Source organism: Caretta caretta, chromosome 14 (genome assembly GCF_965140235.1).
Source record: "Caretta caretta isolate rCarCar2 chromosome 14, rCarCar1.hap1, whole genome shotgun sequence".
NCBI lineage: Eukaryota > Metazoa > Chordata > Testudines > Cheloniidae > Caretta > Caretta caretta.
The window spans coordinates 38,654,567-38,674,638 of NC_134219.1; the positions used below are offsets into that span (position 1 = coordinate 38,654,567).

Here is a 20,072-nt window from a genome sequence, read left to right on the forward strand (position 1 = left end):
ATGGCGGGGTGGGAGGTTGAGGCAACTCGCCTGGCAGCCAATTTCTCACAGCCAGACAACAGGGCAATTAGAAGAGTGCAGCAGGGTGCGCTGCATATCAGAGAAGCTTTGAAAGCCAGTTTCATGACTGGCCAGGATACAGTGTGACAGTTGTGTTTGTTTCTCTTGAAGTTACCTGCCCCCTATATATATGAAAGGAAATAAAGTCACAATTGTTTAAAAACTGTTCTTTATTCTTTGTTGCACAACACACTGAGAGAAATCAAAAGGTAGACCGGGGCTTGGGGCGAATTGGGTTACGGGGGTGGAGGAAGAGGGAAGGACAAGTCCAGAAACCAAATCAAACTTTCGGATATGCCAGCTTTCTGCTGCTTGTGCAATCCTCTCGGGTTGAGTATGTGGGTGCCTGTAGCCGCTCCCCCATCCCCGCGTTCTTGGGCGTCTGGGTGAGGAGGCTATGGAACTTGCGGAGGAAGGAGGGCGGTTATACAGAGGCTGCAGCGACAGTCTGTGGTTTTGCTGCCTTTCCCGCATTACATCCACCATACAGCGGAGCATGTCAGTTTGCTCCCCCATGAGTTTGCCCATAGAATCCTGCCTGCTCTCATCACGCACGTCCCTCCTCTCTTCATGTACATGTAACGCTTTACGGGACTCCGCAATTGTTTGCCTCCACGCATTCAGCTGGGCCCTATCAGTGCAGGAGGACTGCATGAGCTTGGTGAACATGTCATCCCTGGTTCGCTTTTTCCGCCTTCTAATCTGGACCAGCCTCTGGGACACAGTAGATAGGGGCCGCGTTGAAACATTTTCACCTGCGGGAGGAGAAAAAGGGAGGGTAGTATTTTAAAAGATACATTTTAGAGACCAAAGGGGACACTCTTTCTCAGTGAAACAGGCAAGTCATAGTACACAGCACATGTTCTTTCTGTACAAGGCATTTCACCTCTTATACTGAAGTGCCTGCCATTTTGGTGTGAGTAAGCCACCACACACGGCCGGGCAACAGAATTCAGCTGCAGGCAGCCAGTAAGCCCTAGGGGCATGCAGGGTTCTGCTTCTTCCACATTCATTTCAATGCTTTCAGACTGCCGGGCCCCCTTTTGCATAGTAAGCAATGCCTGGTGGGTTTGCCATATAAAAGGAGGGCCTGCAGGCTCTCTGGGATGATCGATTCATACAACACCCCCCACACCCTCTCCGTGGCTCAGATGAGACTCTGAGCAGGGATGAGCCATTTAAACTACACTCAAACAGCCCAGCGCAGATGGGTTTCCCCCCACCCTCCCACCGTGTGGCTCTGATCAGACTCTCACTCACCAGAAGTGCCTTCTCCAGGGTCATGGTCCGGGAGCCCGCCTTGGGAGTGGGGGGAGGCTGTTGGCTCCAGCGTTAAGACTAGTTCCTGGCTAGGGGCAAAAACGGATTCCCCACTTGCCGCCTGTGTGCTGTCCTCCTCCTCCTCTTCGTCCTCCAAAAACTCATCCTCCTTGTTCCGTGCAACTCCCCTCTTGCAGGTGTCCATGGACAGTGGTGGGGTAGTGGTGGCGTCACCCCTCATAATATCATGCAGCTCACTGTAGAAGCAGCATGTATGGGGCTGTGACCCAGAGCGCCCATTCACCTCCCTGGCTTTTCAGTATGCTTGCCTGAGCTCCTTGATTTTTGTACGACACTGCTCTGTGTCCCTGGAGTAGCCTCTTTTGTCATGGCCCTGGAGACTTTAGCGTACATATTTGCGTTTCTTTTTTTGAAACGTAGTTGTGCTGTCACGGAGTCCCTGGGCGATGCTCTGGAACTGCTCCCCATGAAGCCAGTCAGGTCTCTGGGGCAGTCGCCTTTCTGTGAGCAGCCTGTCTGCAGGACACACAGCTCACACAGCTTCCACCTTCCTGGGTCTGACCTCGGAGCATTCAGCATCCTCTGCCCCTCCGTGCGCTTCCCCCAGCGAGTCCGCTCAGGCGGGGCTCCTGGGGAAGCCAGAGGGTCCGGCACCCCAACTTCACAGTCAGACGTGACTCTCAGCCAGCCAGTAAAACAGAGGTTTATTAGACGACAGGAACATGGTCTAAAACAGAGCTTGCAGGTGCAGAGAACGGGATCCCTCAGCTGGGTCCATTTTGGGGGCAGTGAGCCAGACAACCACGTCTGCACTTCACTCCATGTCCCAGCCAGCCCCAAAACTGAAAACCCTCCAGCCCCTCCTCCTCTGGGCTTTGTTCCTTTCCCGGGCCAGGTGGTCACCTGATTCCTTTGTTCTCCAACCCTTCAGCTCTCACCTTGCAGGGGGGAAGGGCCCCGGCCATCAGTGGCCAGGAAACAGGGTGTCGGCCATTCTCTGTGTCCAGACTCCTGCACACACCTGCCCTCTAGGGCTCTGCAATGATCATACACCCTTACTCCACCCCCTAGATACTTAAGAACTGCCTAGGGGAAACTGAGGAACCCCCACACTATTCAGAGGAAACATTAAGAACAGTCCCACTTCGTCACATGTGCCATAACAGATTCGTCTTCCCAACATGCGACGAGATCCAGCACCTCCCGTTCGGACCATGCTGGAGCTCGTCTGCGAATCCGGGACTGCATGGTTTCTTGTGATGGTGGACTCTGCATGGTCGCCTGTGATGGTGGACTGTGCTGATGGTCACCTGTGCTGATGCTGACCAAACAGGAAATGAAATTCAAAAGTTCCCGGGGCTTTTACTGCCTACCTAGCTAATGCATCGGAATTGAGAGTGTTGTCCAGAGCGGTCACAAGGGAGCATTCTGGGATAGCTCCCGGAGGCCAATAACGTCGAATTGCATCCACAGTACCTGTAACCCAGAACTGCAATCTCAATTTTAGCTCTACTCCACTTGCCGAGGTGGAGTACAAAAATCGGATTAAAGAGCTCTTTAAATTGAAAAAACTGGTTTGGTCATGTGGACGGAATCAGTTTTATTTCGAATTAACTCGGCTAATTCCGAAATAACCGCGTGTCGTAGACCAGGCGTCAAACTTGAGACAGGCAACCAGACACCTCAAGTGAGGCAGCAGTGTGCATGCCTAGAGGCAGAAACATAAGCACTTAGGGGAATTTTGCCGCAAAACTTTAGGCATCGAGTGAATTAAGGCACTTACAGGTTAGGCAACAGCTAAGTGGGGGCTTTGACGACCTCAGTGGTGCCTAAATTTTGAACTTAGGTGTCTAAAGTAGTAGTGTTGTGTTAATTAAGATGGACTATGTGGGCCCAAAAAGTCAAAGGGGTTATCATAACCCAGTCACTGTCCAACAGCAAACAATGTTAAACAAGGTTCAGGGTTTGATACACACGGGCCTCAGCCTGCTTAATCCCATGGCAAACACCCCATTAAAATCCTTTTAACCTTTTATTAAAGATAAAGAAAAGAAAAAAGCACAATTAAAGGCCACCCCTGCATTAGGCTATTGAGAAATGCTAGTTTCAGAAAGAGTTTGGCCACATTTTCACTTTCCTTACATTCTCCTTCTCCAGTTCTTCCAGCCGGGCCAGCAGGACTCACTCTTGTTCCTCCAGAAATTGCCACAGTTTCTCAAACTCAGACACAATCTTCTGCCTCCCAGCCCATCTTTCTATGTAAGGAACAGACAAAATCCAGGAAGGAATGGGCAGCTGTCAGGGATAGACAGAGTCAGGGGACATTTCACAGCCCAGTTTAGCAGGGTGAATTTCATTGAAACTCTCTAAGAATTCAGTGATGGATGCCATTCTTGTGAATACTCATTCTCCAAAAGTCTTGCCTGGGGCCAGATTTCTCCCCCCAAAATTCAGCTGGAGTCTTTCATTAGTCAGTGGTGCTATAATTCTGGGCTGTATAATACACAGAGGGAAAACAGCTCTGCTAGCACTGATTCGGCTCCATGAGTAGCAGCATCGTTGGAAGCCCAAGTGTAGACAAGAAACAGCAGACTTTTTTGTTGTGGCTGATATACACTTAAAAGGTTTGCCTATGTCAATTAGGAATTTGGAGAGAAAAAAAACCAGTCCTAACTAACATGGCCATGTCAGCAAAAGCCCTACTGTAGGTGCAGTTATACCAGCAAAAAGGGCCTTTTTGAGGTCTCATGACTACCATGAAATTGATTCTGCTTTTGGGGAAGTCCTTTCTATACTGCTACCCCTTTTGACCCAAGCATTTAGCCAATGTTTGGGGTGTTATGGGTTGCTGCCAGTCGGAGGAGAAATTGACAATGGAGTCAGTTCTTTGTGTTTTCAATCATGCACCCTCTTTATTTACAAAGCATGGACAAAGTCCTGTTTCCCTGAACAGAGCAGGAATCAAACAACAGGAGATTTTCTTGTCTCACAATTCCATACCTCTTTCTAGCCAGCACTCTGCTCAAAATCTCTCTCTCTGTTTTTTTCCTAAGGGACACAACACTACGTGTGTATCTTTGGCTGCATCCGGGGCTCCTTTGCTGCTTTCGTTGAGTGTTTCTGTGGTGTTTCTGCTGCATCTCTCTCTCACACACACGTTCATCCAACTATAACCAGCTCTCCTGCATTTGTGTTCCATCCCCCAGTGAAACCCGTCCACCCACATCATTCAGATCCCTATTTATAGCCTGTGCTTTGGATGGAGGCTCCTATTGTTTCAACTCTCTTATTCCATGAAGGAGCTTTGTGTTCTTGACATCTCTCCTGCACGAAGGATGGCCTGTTATATCCACCAGCTTCAATGGGGTTTCACCCAAACCCCAACATAACCATAGACGCCAACTCCATGGGTACTCCGCGGCTGGACCAGCCACTAGAAAAAAATAGACACCCGCCCTGTCAATCAGCTCCTCTCCCTCCCCCTCAGCGCCTCCCTTCCATCATTGATCAGCTGTTAAGAGGGGGGCAGGAGATGCTGGGGGGAAGGGAGAGGAGCGGGGCCAGGAAGAGGCGGAGCGAGGGCAGGGCAGCGGTGGGAAGAGGCAGGGTGGGGCCTTGGGGGAAGGTGTGGAATGGGGGCGGGTCCTGGGGCAGAGCAGGGGTCAAGCACCCCCCGGGGAAATGGGAAAGTCGGCGCCTGTGAACATAACTATAAATGTAAGAGATGTGCATCATTAGACATCAGCATAGCGTGTATGTGTGAGACTCTGAAGCCAATGTGCAAGCACAATCTCATATACCCAAGTTAGCTGTAGACACCCCACAATCCCATATATACAGGTTAAATACCTGCATGCATCCAGAAGGTGAATTACATTTTCCCCACCTTGTATATGGGAATTTTTCTAACTTCTGTCGTTTTCTTTCACTCCCATGTTTGGAAGTTTCGGACATTTTTCCTGTTCCAATAACATCCATCTCGCTGCAACGAGGTGGAGAACATACACTTTCAAACCATGTTTTGGATCATTTCACTGTCTCATCTCTGTAGTGTGTTGGTAGCTCACATTCATGAACTCATTTACCCTCACAGGCCCTCTGCGAGTTCAGGAAGGTGTGCAACCCCGACACTCCTGATGGAGAATCTGTGGCCCCGAGTGGTCTAATGACTCGCTTCAAATTACACAGGAATCCTGAGGCAACACCAAGAAAGGAGCCTGCATCTCCTGAGTCCAAAGCTAACACCTGAACTACGAGGCCATTCTTCCTTCTTTTGTTTGAGCTAGAATAGCAGTACATTGAAATCCAAGGGATTCCCGCCCCCCTCACCACCCCCCCCCCCCATCAATCTCCAATCTGCTGCTTGCTCATCCTGGAGGTTCTTGATTGCCACTGGGACACAAGCTTTCACCTGTTTGGATGTCTGTGTTGCAAAAGACCTGGGGGGGGGGGGGGGGTGTTAGAGCTCTGCCTTAATATATCAGACACAACCAGCTCCTGTCCCCCAGTGAAGAGATAGTGCTGTGTTTGTGCAAGGGCTCAGAATCAGTCTCTGCTAACAAGCGTGATGTATGCACGGCCTTGTCTACACACAGCTTTTCACTGGCTTAACTAAAGGGGTGTTGCTTGAAACGGATTCATTCACACTGATGCAAGCCTCCATGTAGTTTTCAGGCAGCGCTTTACAACCAAGGATCTCAATTCACTTTCCAAAGGAGGCCAGTATCAGCCCCATTTCTGAGATGGGGAGAGAGAGGTATAGAGCCGTGCTCAAACTCCCCCAACAGGCCAACAGCGATGCTGGAAATGGAACCCAGGTCTCCTGAATCCAGTGCTGTACCCCCTAGGCCACACTGCCTCCCATATGAATGGCTCATTGCAATTTCACTTACTCCATTTTTTTTTTCCTTTTTAAACCCACCAGGAGAGACAAAAGGGCCCTTGGGGACTTTACAATTCACTTTAATACAATTATTCCATGGATCATAAGAATGTAGAATCCATTTGCTTTTTTAAAAAATGCATCTGTAAAACCCCATTAAAAGCTGGAGATTATTGATTGTCTCCCTTTCAGGTTCATTTCTGCAGTATCCACCTCCTCCCCGTTCCCTTCTACCCCAGTTACCCTTCTCCAATGCCCCGTTTCTGGCTCTGGTTGCCCCACCCCAGTCTATGTCCCTGCAAACTGCTGTAATCCTGCAGCATCAGCGTTGGGACAAACAGACAGGTCGATGCCTTTCCCCCCTTCTCTTGGGTTTGACATGCACAAATACACTTTGGCCTCCAGGGCAAACTGTGCCGTGTGAGGCTAACCATGTGTATTTCTAAGGCTCTATATTATACCCTGTGATGCAGGGACACAATCTGAACTGGGATCCTCTCCCCAAACACAGTAAAGGGAGGATTTTTTCTCCAGGGACAGAGGCCGGTGGGAAAGTGAAGATCGGGGCCTCGTTATCGGCATCAAAAAATGCCACCCGCCCCTCTTCACAGTCCAGATAAATCCCGATCGTCCTGGGCCGTTCAGCAAGGGAGAGGGGGATCTTGGGGGAGGTGAGAGCCAGGTACTGAGTCCCACATTGACCCACGGCCCAGATACCCTCCTCCGGGTTAACATTGACCCGTCCCTTCCTCCTCACAGACTCTCTGGCCACCCCTACAGCCCAGGCTCCCCCGTCCTCCACCTCCACCTCCCAGTAATGCCTCCCCGAGGAGAAGCCCTCCAGGCCCAGCACACAGCGAGAAGAATCAAATCTCTTGGGATTGTCGGGCATGTGCTGGCGCGTGTCTTCCCATCTCACACTTTTCCCATCCTCAGACAGGACAAGGCGGGGGTGAGCCGTGTCTGGATCCAGAGTCACATCCGCTGGGGGGGGACCAAGAGAGAATCCGAGCGTTAGGGGCAGAGCTCAGCCCTGGGGGCGGCTGGGACCATTTCTCACACTCCCCAGCAGCCCCGTCCCGGCTGGGACCCTCCCTGATTTCCTGCCTCTCCGTCCCGGATCTCAGCAAGCTGCCTCTGCTGGGGCTGAGCCGGGATTTCACCGCGATTCCCTTCTCCCGGGCACTAGAGGTGCTGTTACAGCTGTAGTTTTGGCTCCAGATTCTGCCTTTCCGTTTCCCACCCTGCTGCCCCACTCCTAGCCACGGCGCTGGGGAGAGTGGGGGCAGAACCGGCCTTAGAGGTGGGTGGGCTGGGCCGCCGCCCAAGGTGTGGTATTCAAGGGGACGCTGCGCTGGTACCTCCTACCCACTGACCTGCTGACAGCCAGTGCTTCATTTGTGCCGGGGCTGAGCCCCGGCACCTCTTTCAATACAAATTAAGCCCTGAGGGGAGGCGGCGGGGCCTGGATGAGGGGGACCAGTGGGGGTCAGGGGCGATAGGGTGGTGGGGCGCCTGTGGGGGCCAGGGGCACCAAAATACAAGTTCGCCCAGGCAAGGGCGGTGAATATCAAAGGCCAGGGGAGACTAAGCCTCCCCTATCCCAGGCTGTGGCCCCACCCGTGCTCCATCCCAAGGCCCTACCCACGTTCCCCTGAAGCCGGCAGGGACTCAGCTCGGACTGGCGGCCAGGGGCTGGGCCGGCTGAGGCAGCTTGGGCCGGTGCAGCTGGAGTGCTCGGGGCTTCAGCAGTGCAGGGAGGGCTTGGGGCTCCAGCAGTGCAGAACCCCAAAGGGTGGGGTTCACCTGCCACCCGTGCGCCCAGGCACCATTTTCTCTAAGGCCGGCCCTGAGTGGAGGGACACCAGCATCAGCAGCCTGGGTGGGTCCCTCAGCCAAGAGGGAAAAGCAGAGAAGAGGTAGAAGGAGAGAAGAGGATAGCCCAGGGGGGTGCAGGGTGAAAGGAGGGATCAGGGGTGGTAGGTGAGGGCATTGGGGAGGATAGAACTGCCCACGGGAAAAAGAAACCTAGATAAGACTTACGAATTATTTGTAAAGAAACATTTTCAAAATTAAGCGTGTGAAAGAAAAAACACCTCCCACTTTCCAACAAGCTCTCATCCTATGGGCTAGTCCCAAGGAATCTCCTCTAGTCCAGCATTTCCCATACTGGGGGGTCCGACCCAAAAGGGGATCGCAAGACTATTGGAAGGGGGGGTCGCGAGAGCAGTGGCTGAGGCTCCCAGCTCTGAAGGCAGCATTGTCGCCAGCAGCACCGCAGAAGTAAGGAAGGCGTGGTATGGATGGGGTCCTCACTTTTTGAGGGGGGTCGTCACAGCCTGAAATATTTTCAAAGGGGGTCCTAGCCAAAATAGGTTGAGAACCTCTGCTCTAGGCCCTTACAGAGTTCAGTAATGATAAGATCATTGTTTACTCTTATTGTCTGGACTTTACATGAGCAGCTAATTGGCCCATCTCCTCCCACTGTCATATGTCAAGTTCCCTTCTTCTCAGATCCCTTCTCCGTACCTTGGAATTTCCTCAGAGTCTCCTTTAGCGCAATAGTTTTATGAGAGATGCTGCTGGGGGTTTTCTCCGGCTCAGGAGAAACCTCCTCCGGTTGCGGGACCTTCCCCAGCTCACACCTGGATAGAAACAGACTCTTCTAATTCATTAGTTAGTTTATTCCTTATTCTCCATTGTTTGTTTGCTGTTTTTAAAAAATCATCTTTCCCCATGACTTTCATGCTAAGGAACCCTGCTGTCCTGATCGGACTGGGGTAAAACCCTGACCCCAGTGAAGATCATGGCAAAATTTCTTTTGACTTCAGTGGGGCCAGGATTTCACCCCTTTGTATACCCCAGCCTCAGGGTACGTCTTCTCTACCAACATTAAAGCACGGCCGTGGCAGCCCTTTAACCTGGCTGTGTAGTCACGGTTCCAGCTCTCTGCCAGCACTGTAGGAAAACCACCACCCCCTTCCCCCCGAGGGGAGTAGCTACCAGCGCTGGGAGTGCTATACCAGCGCTGGGAGTGCTATAGATTTTGTCTGGTCCATCGATAAAGCACAGGAATAAAACTCTGTTAGGGAAGGTTCCACTGAGGGTTTGTCTACACTGCCACTTTAGAGCTCTGAAACTTGCATCGCTCAGGGGGGTGTTTTTTCACACCCCGGAGCTGACAGTTTCAGCGCTGTAAGGTGGCAGTGTAGACAAACCCTCAGTGGAAGCTTCCCCAACAGAGTTTTATTCCTGTGCTTTATCGATGGACCAGACAAAATCTATCTGAACCCACGGCCAATTCGATCCTTGGCTTTCCTGCTGCGATTAACCAATAACGGGCAAAAAATATGACTTCTGTGCTGTACATCTTTGTGATGTGGCCCTTTGAGCGCTTGGAAGCGGACTGAGAGAACACCACAGCTCCAGCTTGTCTCATGCATCACCCAAAAGTCATCAGATCGCCAAGAATTTTGCTCTCAGCCAATAGAGATATAAACATAGATAAGTGGAGATCATCAATTTTTTTAAAATGATCTTCTTGCTCTATGTTCACATCAATCTTGTTTCACTACGAAAGCCGCTGTATGTTTGGAAATTCACTCCGCCTTCCCTCTAGGAGGAGGAAAGCACCCAGGTCTCCTCGTTCGGGGGGGCCTGCAAGGTAAGGCTTTCTGGAGCGTAGGACAGCTACGCTTGTCCTAGTCAAAGGGCAAGGAAGGAGGGATCCTTTCCCAGTGAGATGTATGGCAGGACAGGCACTGGCTTCCTCTTTTCAGCAGGGGTCTCAACCCAAGCTCTGCCCCAGGCCCCGCCCCACTCCATCCCTTCCCACAAGACCCCATCCTGCCCTGCCTCTTCCCACCTCGTTCTGCCCCCTCTCTGGAGCACGCCCCATCCTTGCTCTGCCATCTCCTCCCTAGTGCCTCGTGCACGTCGCTGAACAGCTGATCCGCAGCGGGCGGGAGGCGCTGGGAGGGAGGGGGAGGAGCTGATCGGCGGGGCCACTATTTTTTTCCGTGGGTGCTCCAGCCACGGAATCAGCACCTATGGCATGGAGCGTCTGTTACGTTTTTGTCCATTGCCTAGCATAATGGAGCCCTATGGGTCTGTGGTTTGGGGCCCCTAAACACGACCACAATACAAACCGATCATAAGAACAGCATGGAAACTTGTGAGTGGGAGTGAGAAGGCGCCACGTACCTGCTCAAGGTGCTTCGGACATCCTAGAAGGGGAAGGGAGAGAAGGAACCTGAGTGAAATCAACGAGATGCAACACAGACCAATCTCGGTAGCCGTTTAGATGATTTCAGGGTATAACCTTAGGGCTTTTCTTTGTACCTAACTGCTTAGTCCGTTGTGCCCCTGCCTTTGAGTGGGCTAGAAGAGAAGTAAGTTGAAATCCATTCTTTAGGCCAGTGGTTAGGGTGTGTACCTCTAAGGTGGGGAACCCCATCACATCTCTTCTTCTCATCAGGCAGGGATTGAACCAGGATTTCCTACCTCCCAACTGAGGACCCTAATTACTGAGCTAAAGGTTACAAGGGCGAGTCGGCTCTGCCACCAGAGTGGCTTTGTTTGGCACTAGTTACCCACCTGACTCATTCTCACAAGAACGATTTAGGCACCAGAAGCCACCAGCCTCCAAGGAAGGGGTTCCCATTTGCGGATCACAAGCAAGAGCCAGGCGCCTCCCCTGCAGCCCGGATTTGGGCACCTTCCTTTGTAAGAGTGGCGGGGCTCGGGACACACTCCTCTCCTTGGCATCTCCCATCGGCCAGCTTTGGCAGCTCCTTGCCTGGCATTCTGGTTTTTGTGGCTCCTGTTCTTCGGTGCCTAGATCTGCCTGTGCATTGTGTAGGGAGCCTGGGGGCCTAACGTTGTGGATCCCACTGTTGTCCTAGTGATGTTCTAGGAACCTGAAAGTTAGGCCTTGCAATCCCAAGACCCTTTGGGATCCAGGCTTCTTTGCCTCAGTCCCCCGCATCTGTAAAATGCAGGTAATAATCCTTCCCTAAAAAGAGGATCAATGCATTAATTTTGGGGAGGCATGTAGATCCGATGATCATGGGGGTCATTTGAGTACCTACATAGATTATATTTGATTTAAAATACCCAGGTTCTCCGAACAATGAAACCAATAATAATACTAATGGTTAGAAACAGAAAAAAATTATATTTGAGCTGCATAACCTGTGAGTTCTACTCTGGCATTTGACTCCTGGACTCCAAGGCTCTTGCATATCAAGGATCCAGTATCTCACCTGCAAGAATTCACTCGCTGGCTGCTGGCACTTCCCCTCTAGCTCACTGATCATGTCATTTAGACAGGAAAGCTCCTCCAAGAGTTTGGCAATGTTCTCATCCCTTCTCTTCTCAATCTCCTTGTCCAGCTCTTCCAGCCGGGCCAGCAGGAATCGCTCTTGTTCCTCCAGGAACTGCCGCAGCTGCTCAAATTCAGACAGAATCTTCAGCCTCTCGGTTTCTACCTGCTCCTGTAACGAGGAAGGGAACGGGCAGGGCAGGGCCCACAGAGTGAGTCACCTGGGGCCAGATCTTCAGCTGGTTTAATTCCATGAGTGTCAAGGCAGCTCTGCCAATTCAGGCCAGCTCCAGATGAGACCCTGGGTGCTCAATGGGGGTGGGGGGTGGAGGGGGTATTTTACTGCAACCTTAAATTGCGCTTGAGGGAAATTTTCCCATAAAAACATAAGAATGGCCAGATTGGGTCAGACCAAAGGTCCATCTAGCCCAGTATCCTGTCTTCCGACAGTGGCCAGTGCCAGGTGCCCCAGGGGAAATGAACAGAACAGGGGACCATCAAGTGATCCATCCCCTGTCACCCATTCCCAGCTTCTGGCAAACAGAGGTGAGGGGCACCATCCCTGCCCATCCTGGCTAAGAGCCATTGATGGACTGTCCTCCAGGAACTTTTCTAGTTCCCAGTATTGTTCAGGGGAAGATTTTCCTACAGTTCCCTGCTTGCTGTAATCTGACTGGTGTGTCAATGTGCCTGACACGATAGAGTCTGTGACCTTCCAGGTAGATCCCTAAAGGAGAAGTTAAGACAGTTAAGTTAAGACCCTGAGGTTATGTCCACACAGCAAAGAAAAACCTGCAGCTGACCTGTGCCAGCTGACTCGGGCTTGTGGGGCTCGGGCTGCAGCATAGGCACCGAATCCGTGGGTGCTCAATACCCACCAGCAGCCCCGTCAATCAGCTCCTCCTCCTCTCACCCAGCGCCTCTCATGCACCAGTGATCAGTGGCATGCAGGACACGCTGGGGCAGGGTGGGGGAGGAGGAACGAGGGTGGGGTGCACTCGGGGGAGGGGATGGAACAGGGCAGGGCCTTGGGGGAAGGGATGAAGTGAGGGCGGGGCATTGGGCATAGCGGGGGTCAAGCACCCCCAGGGAAACCACAAAGTCAGCGCCACTGGGCTGCGGGGCTGTTTCATTGCTCTGTAGGCTTCTGGGCTCGGGCTGGAGTCCGAGCTCTGGGACCCTTCACTTCTCAGGGTCCCAGATCTCTCCACTTCTCAGGGTCCTAGACCCCCCACAGCCTGAGCCCTGCGAAAATGAGTCAGCTGGCACAGGCCAGCCACGGGTGTCTAGTTGCTGTGTAGACATACTCTGGATGACATTGGGAGTGAGAGAGGCTGGGGCAAGCAAACGAATGAAAAAGAATGAAACAAAAGAGAACTCAACAGACAGCTTAACCCTCTAATACATTAACTCTGGAAATCCTGATAGTCGCTCCCAGAGATGCCCAAACACGTAGCCATCTAGGGGTGCAAATAACCCAGTAATTCCCGGCCCATCCAAACACAGACACACAGGCCCAGACTGAGCCTGGACTCAGCAGGGATGAGGGGAGAACAGGCTCTTTCTGGATCTCCTGGGGAAGGCCACACAAGCTGCCTTGTGCCCCTGGAGCAGATGTGATGCTCCTGGCTGCTCAGGAGAGGGAAAGGAGGCGGCCAGGCCATGACCTCATGCGTGGTGCTAGCCAGCCCAGGATCACGCACTGCATCTCTCCCCCTTCACATATCAGAGTCCAGGGGCATTTTCATCAGCCGGAGTGCAGGACACAGAGTGTCTGCCACAATCCAGCCGGCACAGATGGGACATCCCCAAAGGGAAACATAGAAACACAGGATCTCACTCAGTGACACATGGTCAAAGTTTGAGACACAGCCTCTCCCATCCCCCAGACTACCAGAGTGATTCGCACCTTGGGAGGGACACGCACCTACATGTCCTTGCTGGATAATAATAACCTGATACCTACCAGATGCTCCCAGATTCTTGCCTCTTTGGTCAGTTTCAATCCCATCAGCTTTTCTCTCTCTTCCTTCAGAGTCTGTAATTGGATCTGGAGTTTTTCCTGGCAAGGAAATAATGTTGGGTGTTCAACGTTTTTTCCCTTCTTTGGATAGTGGCGTAGGGAGAATTCAGTCCCTACAAACTATAACCCGGCTTCACGGATATGACTGTATTTGTTTAAATGCTTGCACCTGATTTAACTCAAAAGGAGAAAATGATTCCACAGCCATGCATAGTTGGCCACCAGGTTTGTCTCCTCCAATTCATTGGATTGTTTTACCGGTTACTGATGTTACAATCTTGGACCTCTGTATAGTCCTTAGCCCCCTGGCCTCTGAGACATCCGCATGTTTGGAAACCAAGAGGTGAGTGATTCCCATGTCAGGAATAAAAGGAGTGACACAGACAAAGGAAAAGAATGGCCATTGTTCAGCAAAACACTGAAACACATGCTTTCATTAGATCAGTGGTCTCCAACCTTTTTATGCACAAGATCGCTTTTTGAATTTAAGATCAACCCAGAATCTACCCAGCCCCTTTCCCGAGGCCGCACGCTGCTCACTCCATTCCCCCTCCCTCCGTCGCTCGCTCTCCCCCGCCCTCACTCACTTTCACCGGGCTGGGGCAGAGGGTTGGAGTGCGGGAGGGGGTGCACGTTCTGGGCTGGGGCTGAGGGGTTTGGAGTGTGGGAGGAGGCTCTAGGTTGAGCCTGGATTAGGGGGTTGGAGTGCAGGATGGGGTGAGAGGTGAGGGCTCTGGGAGGGAGTTTGGGTGCAGAAGGGGGCTCTGGGCTGGGCCAAAGTGTTGAGGTGTGGGAGGGAGTGAGGGGTGCAAGCTCTGGGAGGGAGTTTGGGTGCTGGGTGCGGGCTCAGGGCTGGGGCAGGGGCTTGTGGGGCTCGGGCTGCAGCATAGGCACCGAATCCGTGGGTGCTCAATACCCACCAGCAGCCCCGTCGATCAGCTCCTCCTCCTCTCACCCAGCACCTCTCATGCACCAGTGATCAGTGGCATGCAGGACACGCTGGGGCGGGGTGGGGGAGGCGGAACGAGGGTGGGGTGCACTCGGGGGAGGGGATGGAACAGGGCAGGGCCTTGGGGGAAGGGATGAAGTGAGGGCGGGGCATTGGGCATAGCAGGGGTCAAGCACCCCCAGGGAAACCACAAAGTCAGTGCCACTGGGCTGCAGGGCTGTTTCATTGCTCTGGGGTGTGGGAGGGAGTGCAGGGTCTGGGAGGGTGTTTGAGTGCAGGAGGGGGCTCTGGGCTGGGGCAGGGGGGTGGGGTGCAGGAAGGGGTCCATGGTGGCTCCCAGTCAGCAGTGCACCGGGTCTGAGGGAGACTCCCTGCCTGCCCTGGCCCCATACCGCTCTGGGAAGAAGCTGGCATGTCTCTGTGGCCTGGGGGCGGGGGGGGTAGGGGATAGAGGGGCAGGCGACTTCTTGCGCTGCCGATGGCCCCCCACCCCACCCGTGCCAACTCCGCAGCTCCCATTGGCCGGGAACTTGCAGGCGCGGGCAGCACACAGAGGCTCGCTGCCCCCTTCCCACCAGGGGCCGCAGAGACATGCCAGCCCCTTCTGGGAGCGGCGTGAGGCCAGGGCAGGCAGGGAGCCTGCTTAGACCTGCTGCGCTGCTGGACTTTTAGCAGCCAGAGATCGCAGTCGACTGGGCAGAGGCTCCAGGATCGACCGGTCGATTGCAATCTACCAGTTGGTGACCATTGCGTTAGATCCAGGGAATAGTTCCATTGTCTTCAGTCAGATAACTCACGCTCTTAAAGTTAAGCTCATGTCTAAGCGTTTTGCTGAATCGGGCCCTGTATTAGCTCCATCCGTTTTATTCAGCTCCTGAACAATGTCACTTTGAACAGAACTATTAGGTAGCAAAAGTTCAGCATCACTTTGATCCAACTCCCAGACGTTATTCGGCAAGAGGTTGAGAGCAGAGATCATTAACATAAGTGTGTCATTTCCTGTCTTCTTCATGCTATGTTTGTGTGTATATATATATATATATATATATATATGTACAGGAAATGAGGCATTCAGATGAAACTGGCGAGAAACCTAAATATATGCAAGTCTAGAAATTCACAGTAGAAGATCCCATTCTATGCGATGCTTTACTTATTTAAACTCCTGCCTGTTACAATATGCTAGGCTTCCCTACCTTGTACTCCTGGGCAGCCTCCTCTATGGGAACCACGGTGTGAGATCTGTGAGCCTGGGACTCTCGGCAGATCACACAGATGGGGGCTTGATCCTCCTCGCAGAACAGTTTCAGGGTCTCCTGGTGTTTCTCACACACTCGCTCGCCTCCTGAGCCTTTGGCTGCCTGTAAACTCAGCCGCTTGGCTATTTCGATAATTTTCGCCAGCTCCCTGTTGGGTCTGAAGTTTCTCTGCTGCGCGGTTTCTCTGCACTGAGGGCAGGAGAAGTTGGTATCCGACTCCTCCCAGTAGTCGGTGATGCAGGCCCGGCAGAAGTTGTGCCCGCAGTGGATAGACACTGGGTCTTTGAAATACTCCAGACAGATGGAACAAGAAGCTTCATCCTGGAGACTCTGTACAGGGCTCTCTGCAGCCATGGCTCCCAGCGGGGGAAAGTGACAGGTTTCATTTCACTTTCCTGCCTTTAGACTGCAGCCACAATTGGGTGTTTCTTCACTTAGGGTCTTTCTCATTGGCTGAGCTGGGGGGAAGCCTGTTTGATTTTCAGCCCCTGGAGACTGTGCAGAGAAATGCAAAGCTGTCTGTGAAGGGACCGATATTAAATTCCCCCAGGCAAAGAGCAGTTCTGAACTGGGGGGAAGGTGATAAATCTCTGTTTCTTTTGGAGGAAAAACCCTGAAAAAACACTGTAGCTTTTTCAAAATTAAATACATAAAATAGCCATTTAAACATAATGACATATAGGCCCATTGGAGGTTTCTGTTTATGGTTTAATATAAAAAACTGACAAACATAAGTTAGGCCCTGATCCTGTTTATACACCAAGGCAAACTCCTTCCAAAACATGGCAAAGATGAAATGCACAGTTAAGGCCGTGCAAATAACCTAAGCTCTGCCCCTTCTACTTTATCTCCTACCAACCTTCCACCTCCTCTCCCACCATCCTTTCTGTGTCAGGTGAGGAAGGGCCCCTAAGGAAGGAAGTTTTGAGCGGGACTTCAAAGTAAAATCTTAAACCTGCTCAGTCAATCAGCTGCATTTGCAAAGTTTGCCTTGGGCGTTAAGGGTCGGAGTCAGTGCGATCTGTGCCCACAGAGGCACACAAAGTGGTAGTGAAACATTCAGTGATAATTAAGGCTACGATTTTTTCACAGAGGTCACGGAAGTGACGGAATCTGTGACTTCCAGCGACCTCCATGAATTTAGCCCTGTTGGCTGGGAGCTGCATGGGCCCCCCGCAGCTCCTCGTGGCCACAGGTGCCAGGGGGACCCCGGAGTTTCCTGCCACCGTGGGTGGCAGGTCCGCAGCTCCTGGTTGCCGTGGGCAGCAGAGGTCCCCACAGCTCCCAGTGGACATGGGTGGTGAGGGCCCCTTGGAGCTTCAAGCTGTTGTAGGCAGCAGGACCCCTGCCACAGCTCCCAGCCTCCACGGGGGCAGGGGACCCAGGAGCTCTGAGCTGCTGTGAGCAGTGGGGGGTCCTTCAAAGCTCCTGGCCGCTGCAGGTGGCAGGGGTACCCCAGAGCTCCAGGTGGGGGGATCCTGGAGCTCCAAGCCCCCACAAGCAGTGGGGGCCCCCAGAGCTTGGAGCAGCCCCTGCAGCTGCCTAACCTCAGCAAGCAGTGTGGAGACCCTGCAGCTGGGCTCCCCATTGTGTCAGGGATAGTTTTAGTCAAAGTCACAGACAGGTCACAGGCTTCCGTGAATTTTTTTCATTGCCCGTGACCTGTCCACGACTTTTACTAAAAATATCCATGACAAAATCTTAACCTTAGTGATAATATATCAGGCGTTTGGGGAAAGCCAATGATCCCCCTTCCCCGCATCTCCTGCCCTGAAGAATTATTGCAGAGGCCAGACAGCAGGAGCCGCGGGTCTCACCGGAACCCGCATGGATCCTAGGGGATGCCCAGGAAAGCAGGGCTATCCATGTAATGTCCCCGGGGCCCTGCACCATATTAGACCCCCAAGCCTGGAACCAATAGGGATCTCCCTTGGCTACAGCTGCCCACAGACACCCAGATGGCGCGCTCAGTGGGAATGGTACCGTGACCCGGAGCTGTGCCTTCTCCACTGGGTAAGTTCTAAAGGCCACAGTGGAGCTGATGTGCATTCCCAGCCAGCTGGCCACAGCTCCACCTCAACCCCCTTGTGGCTTCAGTACCATGCAGAGGGGCCTCAACAGGACTGGGGAGAGCTGATGCCACACAGGGTATGCCTACACTGCACACTAAGCCTGGGCTGTGACAGGTTTGAGCCCAAGCCCCCTTTCCGTCCACACACAAATCAGTGTGACTCGGGTCAGTGCGTGTCACGGGCCCCAATAGGGGAACAGCTCAGAGCCCGAGTCCTGCTGTGGCTCTGGTCCAAGCCTTGTCATGGTGCAGTGTGGACACAGCTCAAGTCCCAGACCTGAGCCAGAGGAGACCTGGGTTTACAAGGCGGTGCAGACAGACCTTCAGTGGCCCATGGACTTTCCCAATTGAAACAAACTTCTCCTCTACTGGCGGGGAACGGCCTTTGCCCAGCAGGGAATGTAAATCCTTCTCCAAACCCAGCGCCCGACCCCGAGCTCCTCTGCTGCTGCCGGCTCAAGCCGAGGGCTTTTCATTTATCATTTATTGACGACAGCACGTGAAGTTGGGAGCTTCTTGCTCAGCCCCGTCTCCTAATGGAGAGAACACGGTCCTTTCCGCTGAGTGGCAGGGAGTTTCTGGGGTAACTGCCATGGGCGGCGGGTATTAACGACCAGGGCAGGCTAAGCCTCCCCTGACCCAGGCTGTGGCCCCACCCATGTTCCCCTGGGCGTCCCGCCCTCCCTCTCCCTCTACCCAGAAGCTGGCGGGGGCTCAGCTCCAGCCAGCAGCCTGGAGCTCAGGCCCACCGGCGGCCAGGGCAGCGCTTAGGCCAGCCCAGGAAGGGGCTCAGCTTAGTGGCCCAGCCCGGTGCTCGGGTGGGGCTGGCAGCTCAGCTGGGTGCTCTGGCCAGCCTGGTGCTTGGGGGCATGGGCAGCTTACTCGGGGGCTGAGGCGGGTGGCCTGGGTCTCCTCTGGTCGCAGGGGGGGCATCTCGGGGCTCAGGCTGCCGGGGGCTTGGCCTCAAGGGTTGGGGCTGGTGGGCTAGCCTCCCCAAATGGGAGGTTCACCCACCACCCTGGTAATTGCTTTGGCCTCTTTAATATTGGTAGATAAAATCAGGATGCAGAACCCAGCCCCAACCCAGAGCCTGCACCCCCAGCCAGAGTCCTTACCTCCCCGCACACACCCCAACCCCCTGCCCCAGCCTGGAGCCCCCTCCTGCACCACAAACCCCTCATTTCTGGCCCCATCAAAAGCCTGCACCCCCAGCCCAGAGCCCATAACCCCCTGCATCCCAACCCTCTGCTCGAGCCCAGAGCCCTCCCCCTCAGCCCGAACCCCTCATCCCCAGCCCCACCCCAGAGCCCAAACCCCCAGCTGGAGCCTTCACCCCCCTCCCACATCCCAACCCAACTCCCTGCCCCAGCCCAGTGAAAGTGAGTGAAGGTGGGGGAGAGCAAGCAACAGAGGGAGGGGGGATGGAGCAAGCGGGGACGGGGCCTCGGAGAAGGGGCAGGGCAGGGGTGTTCGGTTTTGTGCGATTAGAAAGTTGGTAACCCTAGTCACGCAGAACAAGCCCCACACTCCTCCAAGGTAGTTTGGGGCCTTACTTCCACTGATTTCAATGGGAGTTAGGGGCCTGAATACCTTTAAAAATCTAAGACAGCCCTGCCCTAAAGAGCTTCCAGACTAATTCAGAGCTGGGATAAGAACATAGGAATGGCCAGAGTGGGTCAGACCAAAGGTCCATCCAGTGTCCTGTCTTCCGACAGTGGCCAGTGCCAGCTGCCCCAGAGGGAATGAACAGAACAGGTGATCATCAAGTGATCCATCCCCTGACGTTCTCCTAAAGTGTGGGAAAACAGCTCCAGTTTTCAACAGCTGCATGGAATTCTGGGGACCCGTCACAACCCAAACTGTATGTTAACCACGTTCATCTCCCCAGAAATGTAAAACTGAGAAGAGAAACCTGCAGGGTCAGTCTTCCGGGTGGGCGACCATCCAAGGTGCCGTGGTCAAAAGGCACGGAGCAGGGCAGGCCTGGAGTGCCAGGCTGTGGAAGGGAGCTTGGGGCAATGGGGACCGAGGAGGCAGTGAGGACTAGGGGCGATAGGGGGAGGAAGCCGGGGAGGCAGCAGGGGCCAGGGGCGATGGGGGGATGCATGGGGAGCCCAGGGAAGCAGTGGGGGCCAAGGGCGATAGGGGGATGGGTGGGGGGCCCGGGGAGGCAGCGGGGGCCGGGAGGGGGATGGGTGGGGAGGCAGCAGGGCCCAAGTCCCCA

At 53.5% G+C, this 20,072-nt stretch overlaps 1 protein-coding gene across 1 annotated transcript; it reads right to left on the minus strand.

Moving 5' to 3' along the window:
- Window positions 1-6,287: 6,287 nt before the first annotated feature.
- LOC125621584 (E3 ubiquitin-protein ligase TRIM39) lies at window positions 6,288-16,195 on the minus strand. The gene is made up of 6 exons (XM_048818646.2): window positions 15,715-16,195; window positions 13,513-13,608; window positions 11,488-11,718; window positions 10,427-10,449; window positions 8,753-8,868; window positions 6,288-7,207 (listed from the first exon to the last, which is right to left on the minus strand). The coding sequence occupies exons 1-6, from the start codon at window positions 16,129-16,131 to the stop codon at window positions 6,666-6,668; spliced, it is 1,425 nt and encodes a 474-aa protein (XP_048674603.2). The 5' UTR covers window positions 16,132-16,195; the 3' UTR covers window positions 6,288-6,665.
- Window positions 16,196-20,072: the final 3,877 nt, after the last annotated feature.